Below are 17,295 nucleotides of genomic sequence, written 5' to 3' on the forward strand. Positions count from 1 at the left end.
ATCAATATTCTATATATTACCATGTCATCAATATTCTCTATATTACCATGTCATCAATATTCTATATACCATGTCATCAATATTCTATATATTACCATGTCATCAATATTCTATATATGACCATGTCATCAATATTCTATATATTACCATGTCATCAATATTCTATATACCATGTCATCAGTATTCTATATATTACCATGTCATCAATATTCTATATATTACCATGTCATCAATATTCTATATATTACCATGTCATCAGTATTCTATATATTACCATGTCATCAATATTCTATATCTTACCAAGTCATCAATATTCTATATATTACCATGTCATCAAGATTCTATATATTACCATGTCATCAATGTTCTATATATTACCATGTCACCAATATTCTATATACCAAGTCATCAGTATTCTATATATTACCAAGTCATCAATATTCTATATATTGCCATGTCATCAATATTCTATATATTACCATGTCATCAATATTCTATATATTACCATGTCATCAATATTCTATATACCATGTCATCAGTATTCTATATATTACCATGTCATCAATATTCTATATACCATGTCATCAATATTCTATATATTACCATGTCATCAATATTCTGTATCTTACCATGTCATCAATATTCTATATATTACCATGTCATCAATATTCTATATATTACCATGTCATCAATATTCTATATACCATGTCATCAATATTCTATATATTACCATGTCATCAATATTCTATATATTACCATGTCATCAATATTCTATATATTACCATGTCATCAATATTCTATATACCATGTCATCAGTATTCTATATATTACCATGTCATCAATATTCTATATATTACCATGTCATCAATATTCTATATATTACCATGTCATCAGTATTCTATATATTACCATGTCATCAATATTCTATATATTACCATGTCATCAATATTCTATATATTACCATGTCATCAGTATTCTATATATTACCATGTCATCAATATTCTATATCTTACCAAGTCATCAATATTCTATATATTACCATGTCATCAATATTCTATATATTATCATGTCATCAATATTCTATATATTACCATGTCATCAGTATTCTATATATTACCATGTCATCAATATTCTATATACCAAGTCATCAATATTCTATATACCATGTCATCAATATTCTATATATTACCATGTCATCAATATTCTATATATTACCATGTCATCAATATTCTATATCTTACCATGTCATCAATATTCTATATCTTACCATGTCATCAATATTCTATATATTCCCATGTCATCAATATTCTATATACCATGTCATCAATATTCTATATATTACCATGTCATCAGTATTCTATATATTACCATGTGATCAATATTCTATATATTACCATGTCATCAATATTCTATATATTACCATGTCATCAATATTCTATATATTACCATGTCATCAATATTCTCTATATTACCATGTCATCAATATTCTATATACCATGTCATCAATATTCTATATATTACCATGTCATCAATATTCTATATATGACCATGTCATCAATATTCTATATATTACCATGTCATCAATATTCTATATACCATGTCATCAGTATTCTATATATTACCATGTCATCAATATTCTATATATTACCATGTCATCAATATTCTATATATTACCATGTCATCAGTATTCTATATATTACCATGTCATCAATATTCTATATCTTACCAAGTCATCAATATTCTATATATTACCATGTCATCAAGATTCTATATATTACCATGTCATCAATGTTCTATATATTACCATGTCACCAATATTCTATATACCAAGTCATCAGTATTCTATATATTACCAAGTCATCAATATTCTATATATTGCCATGTCATCAATATTCTATATATTACCATGTCATCAATATTCTATATATTACCATGTCATCAATATTCTATATACCATGTCATCAGTATTCTATATATTACCATGTCATCAATATTCTATATACCATGTCATCAATATTCTATATATTACCATGTCATCAATATTCTGTATCTTACCATGTCATCAATATTCTATATATTACCATGTCATCAATATTCTATATATTACCATGTCATCAATATTCTATATACCATGACATCAATATTCTATATATTGCCATGTCATCAGTATTCTATATATTACCATGTCATCAATATTCTATATATTACCATGTCATCAATATTCTATATATTACCATGTCATCAATATTCTATATACCATGTCATCAATATTCTATATATTACCATGTCATCAATATTCTATATACCAAGTCATCAATATTCTATATACCATGTCATCAATATTCTATATATTACCATGTCATCAATATTCTATATATGACCATGTCATCAATATTCTATATATTACCATGTCATCAATATTCTATATATTACCATGTCATCAATATTCTATATATTACCATGTCATCAATATTCTATATATTACCATGTCATCAATATTCTATATATTACCATGTCATCAATATTCTATATACCATGTCATCAATATTCTATATATTACCATGTCATCAATATTCTATCTATATATTACCATGTCATCAATATTCTATATACCATGTCATCAGTATTCTATATATTACCATGTCATCAATATTCTATATATTACCATGTCATCAATATTCTATATATTACCATGTCATCAGTATTCTATATATTACCATGTCATCAATATTCTATATCTTACCAAGTCATCAATATTCTATATATTACCATGTCATCAATATTCTATATATTACCATGTCATCAATATTCTATATACCATGTCATCAATATTCTACATATTACCATGTCATCAGTATTCTATATATTACCATGTCATCAATATTCTATATATTACCATGTCATCAATATTCTATATACCATGTCATCAATATTCTATATACCATGTCATCAATATTCTATATGTTACCATGTCATCAATATTCTATATATTACCATGTCATCAATATTCTATATATTACCATGTCATCAATATTCTTTATATGACCATATCATCAATATTCTTTATATTACCATGTCATCAATATTCTATATACCATGTCATCAGTATTCTATATATTACCATATCATCAATATTCTATATATTACCATGTCATCAATATTCTATATATTACCATGTCATCAATATTCTTTATATGACCATATCATCAATATTCTTTATATTACCATGTCATCAATATTCTATATACCATGTCATCAGTATTCTATATATTACCATGTCATCAATATTCTATATATTACCATGTCATCAATATTCTTTATATGACCATATCATCAATATTCTTTATATTACCATGTCATCAATATTCTATATACCATGTCATCAATATTCTATATATTACCATATCATCAATATTCTATATATTACCATATCATCAATATTCTATATATTACCATGTCATCAATATTCTTTATATTACCATGTCATCAATATTCTATATACTACCAAGTCATCAATATTCTATATACCAAGTCATCAATATTCTATATATTACCATGTCATCAATATTCTTTATATGACCATGTCATCAATATTCTTTATATTACCATGTCATCAATATTCTTTATATGACCATGTCATCAATATTCTATATATTACCAAGTCATCAATATTCTATATATTACCATGTCATCAATATTCTTTATATTACCATGTCATCAATATTCTATATATTACCATGTCATCAATATTCTATATACTACCAAGTCATCAATATTCTATATACCGTGTCATCAATATTCTATATACCATATCATCAATATTCTATATACCAGGTCATCAATATTCTATATACTACCAAGTCATCAATATTCTATATACCGTGTCATCAATATTCTATATACAATGTCATCAGTATTCTATATACCATGTCATCAATATTCTATATACCACGTCATCAATATTCTATATACCAAGTCATCAATATTCTATATACCACGTCATCAATATTCTATATACCAAGTCATCAATATTCTATATATTACCATGTCATCAATATTCTCTATATTACCATGTCATCAATATTCTATATACCATGTCATCAATATTCTATATATTACCATGTCATCAATATTCTATATATGACCATGTCATCAATATTCTATATATTACCATGTCATCAATATTCTATATACCATGTCATCAGTATTCTATATATTACCATGTCATCAATATTCTATATATTACCATGTCATCAATATTCTATATATTACCATGTCATCAGTATTCTATATATTACCATGTCATCAATATTCTATATCTTACCAAGTCATCAATATTCTATATATTACCATGTCATCAAGATTCTATATATTACCATGTCATCAATGTTCTATATATTACCATGTCACCAATATTCTATATACCAAGTCATCAGTATTCTATATATTACCAAGTCATCAATATTCTATATATTGCCATGTCATCAATATTCTATATATTACCATGTCATCAATATTCTATATATTACCATGTCATCAATATTCTATATACCATGTCATCAGTATTCTATATATTACCATGTCATCAATATTCTATATACCATGTCATCAATATTCTATATATTACCATGTCATCAATATTCTGTATCTTACCATGTCATCAATATTCTATATATTACCATGTCATCAATATTCTATATATTACCATGTCATCAATATTCTATATACCATGACATCAATATTCTATATATTGCCATGTCATCAGTATTCTATATATTACCATGTCATCAATATTCTATATATTACCATGTCATCAATATTCTATATATTACCATGTCATCAATATTCTATATACCATGTCATCAATATTCTATATATTACCATGTCATCAATATTCTATATACCAAGTCATCAGTATTCTATATATTACCTTGTCATCAATATTCTATATAACAAGTCATCAATATTCTATATATTACCATGTCATCAATATTCTATATACCAGGTCATCAATATTCTGTATACCAAGTCATCAATATTCTGTATATTTTGTTTGCGTTGGGTGTGCGTAATGTGTATGTAACACAATTGCCAGATTATATAAGAATGCATCATCTATTTCAGGAGTACATGAAGGTTTTGTACGAGAGGGCAGTGGCCTACATAAATGTGGACATGCTTGTGAGCTATACAGATTATATCATTGCTGGTACAAGTCCACTGCTGCAGGATGCAGTCTACCAAGCTGCCAAAATGGTAAGTACGTCATTTTTTTTCCACATACACGGTTCCCTCATAACTTGTGAACTTGTTTATAATGGGGCGGGGCAAGTGCTGATTCCATTTGTCTTTTCAAAGAATAATACAAAAATAGACCCATATCGATTGATGATAAATAAAATCAAAAAATGATAGGTCAAACATTTATATTCTTTTGTTAGTGTCCAGAACAAAATCACTAAACCTGCACCTTTTAATAAGAAGTAATATATTTTGTTAAATTTTCTTTAAAATAAATAATTCCATTTAATTTAGTTTTGTCAAGTGACATTCGAGTTTAGCTTTTTCTTTTAATTTGGTATTAGTGCAGTCATAAATGTGATATGCCAGCAAAATAAATGTGCTAATTTTTCTGACAAAGATATCCTTTAGCAATATTTGATAGATTGATGTACAGAAAGGGGCAGGTATAAATATGGTAACTTAGACACAACATATAAAAAAATGAACATATTTGGTTATACATGCAATGCACTAACTAGGACACAGCGCACACAAAATCAGCACAGGCTATCTTAAGCAATAACTAGTACACAGCACAGGCTATGTAAAGCAATAACTTGGACACATAATACACAAAATCAGCACAGGCTATGTAAAGCAATAACTTGGACACATAATACACAAAATCAGCACAGGCTACGTAAAGCAATAACTTGGACACATAATACATAAAATCAGCATATTAGGTTATGTATTCGACCACTCTGGTGGCCTAGTGGTTAGTGCATCTGCCTCTGATGCAGGAGGCTATGGGTTTGAACCCCGGCAGAGTCATACCAAAGACATAAAAATAGTACTAACAGCTGCCTCGCTAGGTGCTCAGCATTAAGAGGTTAGTGTTAGACTGGTCAGCCTGGTGTCAGGATAATGTCACTGGGTGGGACACAATGCTACATGTCTGGGGCATCATGCCCCAGTGCTAGATATCACTATAAATTGTCACACAGCAGACATCATAGCAATATGACTGAATTTTTAAAAAAGCTACAATAAAAATCCAAATCACACACACACACGTTCTTGTATTTGGTGGATATTGAGGACATGACGTATGGAACTGCATACCGAAGACATTTGTTCTGGCGATGTTAGAGTGAAAAGAAATGCTGTTTGAGGCAGTAAATTAATAGCAAATGGTGATGTATCAAGGAGGGAACTGTATTATCAGTTCTAAGGAATATGAAATTTAGCACTGCAAGTGAGATGCACAAGTTTACACAAATATTCTATATAATCCATGCAAACTAATGAAGCACACTATTTGACAAAATCACGGAGATCATGGACATTGGTACATTATGACCAACAAGGACATGTTAGCATATCTAGTCCAGTCTTAACAATCAATACGACTGCTCAGGTGGCCTAGTGGTTAGTGTCTGCCTCGAATGAGAGAGGTTGCAGGTTCGAACCAAGGCCGAGTCTTAACAAAGACATGAAAAAGGTACTAACAGCTGCCTTGCTACATGTATGTGGCGTAATGCCCCAATGCTCGACATCACTATAAAGTGCCACACTGCAGACATCATAGCGATATGACTGAAAGATTGTTAAAGCTACATTAAAATCAAATCTAAATCACATACTAGTACTAAATAACTGTAACCGCCATAAAGGTTTCATCTACATCTGTTCTTTAGGGCAATTACATTATTATTTGAATATATGTCTTGTTGTTATTGACTGACTGATGAATTTATTGATTGACTGACTGTCCTGTAATTAGACTTTAGTATGACATAACACACTTTGGACTAATCCACCGCTTTGGAGATCATATGGTTATAGCGTCCCATTTCAAGGAATTCTTAGATTTGTGTGATTACTTGTTTGATTATTGGAACTTGGTGCAATGGAAATATTCCTTAGCCCGAAATAATTAGCCAGTTAGTTGGAGCAAACGTCACAAAGTGAAGTGTTAGTGAGTTTCCATGATGCCATGGTTGACTTTTAGTGAATTCCAGTCAAAACCGCATGGGTGTCCCTGGAGTAATATAGTCCCTATTAAAACCTAATGCTGTACATTCGTGGTGTGACTGTAGTGGCAGTATTTACGGTAGGAGACCAGTAAATTACACAAAGGAATAAACAAGAAGGGACTCGGCAAATACCGTTTATGACGTTATGGTGGCAAATGTGACGCAGCTGTACTGTCGAAATGTGCCTTGAAACCATGAATTGACTGGCCTATGGTGGCTCAGTGAAAATAGTTCCCTGTGTTAGAGGATAGTTGTATCGTTTCTACGGCATGAACTGCTGACTGTACGGAAAGTTGATGAAGAGAAACCATGCGGATAGATATTTGGCAGGTTTTGATATCTGTGGTTTTGCATTGATTAGCAAAAAATTTATGTATAGAATGGACATGTCGGCACGTCTAATTTACAACTGAAGTTGTAAAGAAGTCTTTGGAAATTTGGGGTAAACTTATGACTTCTAGCGGAATCGTGCCAGGTTTTGACACTGCTCGGTCAAGTAATACCCCTGGCTTGTAACAATACTATTTGGCTGGATTTGATCACTTATGGCAGGAAACTCTCGCTTTTTGACAAAATAGAGTAATATCTTCATTGCATATTATGCGTAGGAGTCCTGTCTCTCTCTGGCATGTGCAGATGCAATGTTGAAAATAAGAACGAATGTTTGTTATATGTATTGTGTATTTCACGGAGACTTTGTATTTTTCAAGTCACTTTGTCTGGATAAATCGATGATGCATACAACATTATTTCTGTTGTAATTTGTATAGTGTTTTATCTCAACCTCAACACAAAGAATAATGATAGACTAAAACATCGATAACAACAACGGCAACTTATCTATGTTAACTGAATTGAAACCTCATAAATAGCTTTAAGGTTCAGTAATTGCAGAAGTGAAGAACAGAGTTCTGTGAGAGTACATGTATGTATAGAGTTAGTGGATGGGGATAACTTTCTAATACCTTTATACAAACAGTTTATCCTGTTTTTATTGTTTTGGCGGCATGGTTGAACAAGAATATACTTTAATGGTACAAAACTCTCTTGGATAATTCAAGGCACCACGTAAAGGTGTTTTGTGTCGCTGATTGGAGGTTTTAAACAGTTTTGTTTCACCGCTTCACCTTCTGTATAAAACATACTGAAAAAAGAATATTACAGTCTAATCCAGCTCTAAATAAATGTTGTGTTAAGTTATAATTACAAGTTGGTCCAGTACGACACCCTGAACATTTTGGCTGTTAAAAGCCTATTTAAATTTAGGAAAACAATATAGATTGACACCTTGTTTTCACACGTTGTGTGTTGTTTTAATAAGACTTCATTTACAACAGAACTATCAATACAAATATAATTCATGTATGTTAAGCAAAGTCATCAAATCACCAACTGAAGCAAGTATATACATTTGAAAGAACACTGAATGCATTCAACAGTTTATGATTGCTTGCACATGTAGTCGCAGGTCTTAAGAGCACGATAATGAAAAACATACTGCTATAATTAAATGTTTCATTTTGGGACTGATCATTCTGATGATAAATGTTTAACCTCTGTTTAATATATTTATGTTTCTATATATTTACTGAAGTTCTGTGCATGTAACTTCCAAATTCGGTTAGTGATAATTCGATCTCACCTTAATGTGATTTTTCACTTGATTCACATCTGTTTTCTCCTGTTTGAATACTAAGTAGGCAAATGATGAAATAGGGGCGGATATAGCTCATTTAATAATCATAAAATAAATTTTGCATATCAAGGATGTCTTTTCAGTATATTTACTTGTGTAAAATCTTGCCGCAAACAGGACGTTTTAACTTTTCAGATGGGTTGGATAATTAGCCATTTCAGTACAACTCTACAATGAGTTCATGTATATTTCCAATAGCGTTTTCATGTACCTCTTTCATACATGTCGTAGATTTATTTGCTTATATTGGACTTGTATGGTATGACTCTATTGTGAGTTTCCCAACACTATTGTCTCACATGCATAAAATATTAACAAAAATACCAGGGACTGTTATATGCACCAGCTTATCTTCTTATAGTTTAGCTAAGTAGTTGGTATCTGAGGCTTGGATCTAAAGGGAGATAATACGTTTTTGCAATGTGTAATTTGACAGCAGAGATCTCTCTACAAGTTTTCCACCAGGCAATCGAGGTCATTGTTTCAGGGGAGTGTATTGCCAGATTTGGAAGAAAGATACACTCCAAAGTCGCAAACAAGTACCAAGCGTATAAACGGGGACCTTCATACAAATAATGATTTTATGTTATTCTAGGCTAAAATAGTTGGGAGAAGCAAGATTTAAAAAAAAATTCAAACCAAGGACGTCTTTGGTTGGAAGTGTGTCCTCGGTATGTTGGTTTGTAATCTCATGAATGTTCTTGGTTTACATAAAACAAAAAAACACACACACGCACACACACACACACACACACACAGAGGTTATGTATGCCATGCTGTAACATGGGCACAGCATATAAAATAAATTGGCATAGGTTATGTTGCATTGTCTGGACATAGTTGCTTTGGTTGGAGTGCAAATGACTTTTCTGGGACTATCTGAATCAGACCTGTTGACTATGTCATCCTATACAAAAGTCAAAAGGCTTAATACAATAAAAAAATTATTATCTATTTAGGATTGAATGCTGCTTTCTTTTGAATGCAACTACATTCTTCACTGATCAGCATTTCTGCAGGAAACATCAGGAAAAAATGTTGATGATTTTCTTCAAAATTACAGCTGATTTTGTTCTACTACAGTCAAATCTGGTTATCTTGATTACGTCGGGGAGGGTGAAAAAATCATCATCATAACTGGTTCCCGAAAGATCAGGGTTTAGTTGATAAATCTAACAATGATTATACATCTGAAGTATAAAAAATGATGAGTTTTGTTTCTAAAAACAAATGGTATTTCTAATGCACAATAAAAATAATAAATCAGTCATGCCAGGTTGCAGAAACTGAACACTGGATGTCTTTTAAATGAGATTAAATAACAAATCACACATTTTTACAACACTTAAGTTACTGCAACAGTGTCAGTGCTTTAAAGTTGTTTTTATTTCCCTGTGAATAGCCTCATCCCTTTGGTAGCCTCAGCAAGACAATGATTTTCTCATGCTATCCAAAATCTAGACCAATTGAAGCACTTGTTCCTGTAGGACTGCACTTTTTTTTATTTACAAAAAGAATTTTCCTTCTGTTTGAGTTGACTTGTGACTAGCAGCAAAATATAATGGACTGATATTGTATATGAAAATCAATCATTTTTATGTATTATGTCAGAGGTTCCTTGACACCAGTATATGCCAGGTTTTACTGATACAATTTGCTTCTGTACAAGAGAAAGATGGGGCTGTCTGTATTCATGTACCAACAAACTGTAAAATGTGTTTGAAATCTTTTAAGTTAACTGTCTCAACATCAAATTCTGTATGAAGCTAACTTATTCCATTGATACAGTTAGAAGCCAACTTATTCCATTCATACAGTTGTAGTCTCCTATCCCTCCTGACTTGGATCAGTTCGGCAGGAACAATGCACCAGAAGGAGAGTTGGCTAATCTCTTTGATGGATTGCAAGACTTTGATATTCAAGATAAAAGCAGTACAAATGAAAGCACTTGTCTTTCTGTTTCAAATTTTAATCCTGTAAGTTGCTTTCTGCTTCATTCCATTTGTTCTGAAGAATAAGTAATCATGGTATAGCGTTTAAAAAGAAATACTGGGCGCTATAGATTTTTTTTATACAATACCGTTGGTGTTTTTAATTTTTTCTTGTTCAAAACAAACTAATAACCAATGTGAGGATGGTTAAAGGGTGGGGGCAGCTTAGTTTGGAATTTTGCAGGTTTCTATTTATAGATTATTGTGAATCGTGCGATCTAGCCATGCTGAAGTTGAAGGCTTACACTCTTTAACTATTACCTAATTTGTTTTAAATATAGTGTGTAAAACACATTAGGTATTTTTGGCTACATTTAATGATGTTAACCTGATAATTGTTTGAGTTATAGATAAGGTCAAATTCGCAATGCTGTGTGGGTCCAACTAAATTGTGGTGCAGTTGACATGTGATAATGTCCATTTTGAATGCAGCTTATGTAAAGGTCAGAATCGCATTCATTCCACACTGAGGTCAAGATAAGTGGGTTTGACTGTACATGTACAATTTTTATAGCCATTTCAGTCATATGAGCAACATATCTACATGTAGAACCTCCAAGATGGCTGTATTTGTTTGTTTGTTTTTGTAGGTTCCCAACCCTGAACTTATCTACATATAGAACCTCCAAGATGGCTGTATTTGTTTGTTTGTTTTTGTAGGTTCCCAACCCTGATCTTACCTACATGTAGAACCTCCAAGATGGCTGTATTTGTTTGTTTGTTTTTGTAGGTTCCCAGCCCTGAACTTATCTACATGTAGAACCTCCAAGATGGCTGTATTTATTTGTTTGTTTTTGTAGGTTCCCAACCCTGAACCAGCATCCTCATACAACACACTGTATGATGTATGGAATGCCAGACACCCAGGCGATGGCACTGGGGAGCCAAGGTAATTTGCAATTTTGATATCATTAATAGCTTACCTGTCACTCTTGCCAAGCTTTACATTTCTCTATTGGAAAAACCTCATCCATGCTTGATGCACCATCCTGCTTTTCTATAATTTCCTTGAACACATGTATCAACCCAGTCTGACCTATGCCATCGGATTTGATGTTATCTAATGTCACATTTGGAAAAATTTGCTGCAAGAAAAAAATGACATCATGAGATAGTTTTGCTCAGGGCTTGATAGTCGTATTCTTTTAGCAAACATTATCCCACAGTCCATAATTACCAACATGAAATTCTTGTTTGCACATGTGCATGTAATAATTTAATTAGTGTATCTCATTCCACTAGCCACCCACCCACCCTTCTAGTTGGTATGGGAATTAGTTGTAGTCAGTATGTATATTTACTACCATTTTGTCAAATTATCTCTTTAGTGTTTACTTGAAATGCTAACTTGTAATGGTGTGTGTGTCGTTTATTATTGTTGTAATTGTTATTAATGCCGCTAAGAATTAGTATCAGCAAGATATCTAATGACAATATTCAGTAGCGATTACACCCCACCCCCAGATAAGTAATAATAATTATGTTTGGTTTATGTTTTGTCAGGGAAATGTGAATATACTTCAACATTATTGTTCCCATTCAAAGAAGTAGTAAAAGATAACAATGAGGCTGAAGCAGCCCTCTTTATTGCTGTCTTTCTTCGGTTCTTGTTTATCATACAGAAGGTTTTGTTTAAAACTTTCATTTACAGATGTCTCAGTGTGTGGATAAGAGTGGGTACAAGATATTCCCATGGAATTGTCACATTACATGTCTGTCATGCACAAAATGTACATGAATGGATGGATGTTCTTTATTGTTTGTGGTCAGACAACGTCTGTGACCTTGCCAAAAGTCAGCAATGTATAAGGCCTGACTGGAGAAAGTTTTGTTTTGCAAAGGGATATACATGTAACTAGGATCATATTTAAATTGTTACAAGTCTAGGCTCTTACAAAAAGTAACTGAAAAGAGTGAAGACATCATAACAAATAATTTATTTCCCAACAATATCAATTGAAAAATGAGGAAAAAGAACTTACGGTTTTATGAATCAAATCCAAAAATAATCCAAGAATTAAACAAATAGAAGTCCTAGTAATAAAAAGTCCTGAATGAAACTGAGTTTGAATCCCAATGAAATCCAAAATGGAAGACTATGACGTCTGTTGTAACCTATGAAGTGCTGTGTTGTCAACAGTTTCTTGTTGAATCACAGAAAACATTATTCCAGTTTTAAATTCCATATAAATTTCAGTGAATGTCTTTGTCCAAGAATTTCATAGGAGCACTTATGTATTTCCAGGGAAAAGAATTACTTGAATTCAAAATAATTTGAAGAAAATAAAATAATTAGCCCAAACTGGTCACAACATAAAACAACTTGACTTTTCAAGTATTGAGGCATTACTGACTGAATTTTTATCATAACATCAGTTACAAGATTAATGAAAATGCAAAACAGATGCCTGGATGGGGGTCAAGAGTTCATCCTTCCAGAAGAAATAGAAGTTTGTTACATGATAATTATCACATCGTCCAGGTATGGCCTTAACTTAACATAATAATTTATACTCTGAGAAAGAATATAACATTTTTTAAAACTAAAGTTGTTTACCAAAACTGTGACTGGTTCTTAATCAAGGTCAGAAACTAGATACAGTGTTTTTATTATTAGGTGTTTATCAATAAAATAAAAAAGATATATAAAAAAATTAGCAGAACTGAACTGACTTTCTCAACAATGTCAAATCCAGTAAACAATAATACATTACAATAGCATGTAATAGAATTAAAAAATTTAAAACTAACAAACTAATAATTAAATAACATATACATAACAAAATTCAGGATGTAAATTGCACTTATCTTCAAGTTTATACTGCCTGTAAATCCATCCAGACCAAACCCATGAAAATGAAATGTTTGTACTGATCATATTTTTTTCCATGTAACCAGAACCACAAATTTCTTTTGGCCTTAGAAGAGAAGGCTGATCACTACTCATCGGGCACTTATCAGTGGTAATTGGATGCCAGTTACCAGTCACTGGTCACCACTCTAGGTACCTGTCATTTGTCACTGGCACCAGGCATCAACAGATATCAAATATATATCCAGGGTCATGGAAAGGATTGAATTCACCCTTCCTCTGCATTACTTTCTTATTCAGCCACAGAGACTGAGTCTACTGTTATGCAAGTTCCAGGAAAAGGGGATTGGACTGATGTCACCTCCTTCCCCATGTTCATCACAACACATTTGAGATGTGGAGTTTCTTTCCTTTCAAGGAGGAGATCATTCCTATGTCACCATAGATGTCTTCTACAATGGCCCCCTGCTAGAATGGAGTTCATAGACAACCATCAAGGAAGGAGTGGCTAGTTGCCGTTCCCCAAAGAGGCTTCATAAAGATTAGGGTTTCTGGTAACTGTTTAACAGTAACAGTAAAACGGCTGTTTTTTGTCCAAAATCAAAAAACAGTAAACAGCTGTTTTTTTTCTAACTGTTTTACTGTTTCTAACGGACATTGAGACATTGGATTTTGACGCTCTCAAAACTCTTCTGAAGGCAATGGAACCTGTGAAACTTGCTGTTGAGAATCTGAGTCGAGAAGACGTGACGTTGGTGAGTGCTGACACAATTTTAGAATTCATGTTCAACAAGCTCTCTAACCTGAATAATGACATTAGTACCAAGCTCATGGAAAATTTGAAGTGTCGCGTTGAAGAACGATTGAACAATGATGTCATGAACCTCCTGCGCAGTCTCAAAGATCCATCTGTCGCCCCATCAAAAACTATGCTAAATTTCACAGGAAATCTAGCGTCTCATCTATTTGAAGTCAACGATATAGAAGATGTTGTCGAACAGTCGTCAAATGACGCTGAAAGTGTGAACTTGTCTCTTCAAGATGAATTGAATTTGTTGCTTCAAAAAGATGGATCATCAATTGCAGTCGGAGGGCAAGACAGTTTCAAATGGCTGAAGTCTGAATTCACACTCTTCAGGAACTCTGGCCAGCGCACTGAAAATCTCCAGAAATTGTACAACGTGATTCTATCCATTAAACTGACATCAACAGATGTTGAAAGAGTTTTTTCGGTCTGTATGAATTTCTGTACAAGATTTAGATCACGTCTCTCAGACAAGTCGCTTAATGCACTTGTATTCTTGAAATATTATTATAAGAAGTAAAAATGTTTTGATTTAGAACTTATCACGAAAGATATGTAATAAAACGGTGTTCATCACAAAAATAAGCTATTGACTGTAAAATTAGTGAAAATATGGAAAAAACAGTAAAAACAGCTGTTAACAGCTGTTTTTTGAAAATTGAAAACAGTAAACAGCTGTTTTTTCAAAAATGACTGTTTTTCAGAAACCCTAATAAAGATGAAACTTTTTGTCCTTTAGATAAGCTGCCCCTTGGAGACACTTAAGTTGCTCCCTATGAAAAGTCTCAGAATACCTATGTCCCAATTTCCTGGTCTTATCTGCTCAGGGATGGTTAAAGGTCTCATACTCCTGTATCCCACCAAAGTCTGGAATGGGAGGATAATGCCTTTCCTGTTACTGTAGATTCACAAGAATTTTCAGGTGATCAAGGGAATAGGGTATTCCATCCCCTCAAAGGATCTCCAAGCCCTTGACACCAATCATAGCAGGTGATCAAGGGAATAGGGTATTCCATCCCCTCAAAGGATCTCCAAGCCCTTGACACCAAGTGTAGCAGGTGGTTAAAGAGATGGTCATTTGACAAAGCCTTTAATGAAGTATACTGCCAGCTTTCCCCAGATATATCCTCTAGACCAGGCCTGCTCTTACTTCCTCCCTTACTTATGGTCAGAGAAGTTATGCAAAGGGCAACAGTTGACCAAAGGACAAGAATTGGTTAGACAAAATAAAGGGTGATTAGGACCCTTAATCTCAGTCTCTAGCAATATGGTTAATTCCCCATCAGGATATTGCAGCCTCACAAGTGTAAATCTTGTCTTCATGATTTACTTGCCTAAATTATTAGAGGCTGTTCTCAGTGGCTTCCTTCAGTTTTCTGAAAGAAAGAATCTTTATCTGCAGCAGCCATGCTTCAGCTGTTAAGAGTCTATAGCTAAGTCATCTTGACATGCATTGTTTGTGGTCATGGCAACAGAGCTCCTCAGTTTCCGCTGAGATGTTACGTTGGATACTTAGAATTTCTTTTGTTGGAGCATAGCAATGATTTTCATTCGACTACATCATTGGAAGCCATGACTTTTTTTCGGGGTCTTATTCCTACTATAACATCACAGGACTTTTAAGAACCACCGAAGTAAGTCACTTGCAATGATTTCAGTCCCATTATAACTGGCTAATATTCACACACAACCTGATCAATCCATGTGTGAACAAAAATTTAAAAAGAAAGTTATGCAACCACAACAAAGAAACCAGCCCTTCTATAAGCCAACTCAGTAATGAGGCATAGAAACTGGAGGAGCAGGGGCAAGGTGAGGAAATCTGCTGTCTCCACCCTCTTTGACAAAAGATAAAAACATAATTACTGTGTATTGAAACACTGTTATAATGGAATAATGCAACCAAGCAATAATAAACTGCAGACAAAATGGATAGGTTACTGTTGTAAATGCTTACAGTAACCTGCTAATGCTCAACTCTTGTCATTTGAATTGGGTAGAAATGATAAGGAAACTTAATAAAATTTAATGTATTTATTGACTTTCCAAACAAATGTTGAAGGTGTCCCAAGAATTTTAGTAAATAATAAAATGCTTTAATTTTGTGTCCCAACATTTATAGCTTATAAAAAAAATTACTTTTGAAAATAATTTCTTTTTTAATCTAGTTTTTATGAGAAATGTTTTACCCATAAGACCTGGGTGTTTACTTGAAAACTTAGTTCTTATAAATTGTTTGCTTATTTTAGAACCAATTCACTGTGCAAAGATTGGTTGATTTTGGAATATCTCCAGAATACTATGGTTGACAATTGGCCAGAAAGATTTATTGCACGTTGGAGAGAATAATTATTGTTTTTATATGCAAAGATAGCTGGTATAATACTGCTGGCTTTTTAACCTTCTGAGATGGATTTAGTAGATCTGAATGGTTTTTTTAATTTTGTCTTGCTTTGGTTAAAGCTTATGTTATAGTTTGAGTCTGGTAGCCTCTTCTGTCATGGAGGTGTGTTTCTTAGAGTCTGATTCTTTAGTAAATATGCCTCGAATTAGTAAGAATTGACTATATGGACCTGATTTTGTACAATGGTATTGGTGGTAGGAATTATAATGTAGATAGCAATCTGTGTTACAGATTCCCAAAACTATGAAAATCGACTCTCATGAATGATACTGTTTTGAGGACTTGATGAGTCTGACAATGAATTGGAACTTCATGCCAGTTGGGA

At 32.6% G+C, this 17,295-nt stretch overlaps 1 protein-coding gene across 3 annotated transcripts in view; it reads left to right on the forward strand.

Annotated features, from left to right (window-relative positions):
- Positions 1-17,295, forward strand: part of LOC149785914 (N-acetylated-alpha-linked acidic dipeptidase 2-like) — a 175,834-nt gene that overhangs the window by 104,269 nt on the left and 54,270 nt on the right. For all 3 annotated transcript variants that reach the window (XM_089976145.1, XM_089976146.1, XM_089976144.1), the window contains exons 13-14: positions 5,125-5,256; positions 11,750-11,838. In XM_089976145.1, coding sequence (XP_089832271.1) covers positions 5,125-5,256; positions 11,750-11,838 — 221 coding nt within the window. The remainder of the gene's footprint in view (positions 1-5,124; positions 5,257-11,749; positions 11,839-17,295) is intronic.

This window comes from Sinohyriopsis cumingii, chromosome 12, assembly GCF_028554795.1.
Source record: "Sinohyriopsis cumingii isolate HCF-2022 chromosome 12, ASM2855479v2, whole genome shotgun sequence".
Taxonomy (NCBI): domain Eukaryota; kingdom Metazoa; phylum Mollusca; class Bivalvia; order Unionida; family Unionidae; genus Sinohyriopsis; species Sinohyriopsis cumingii.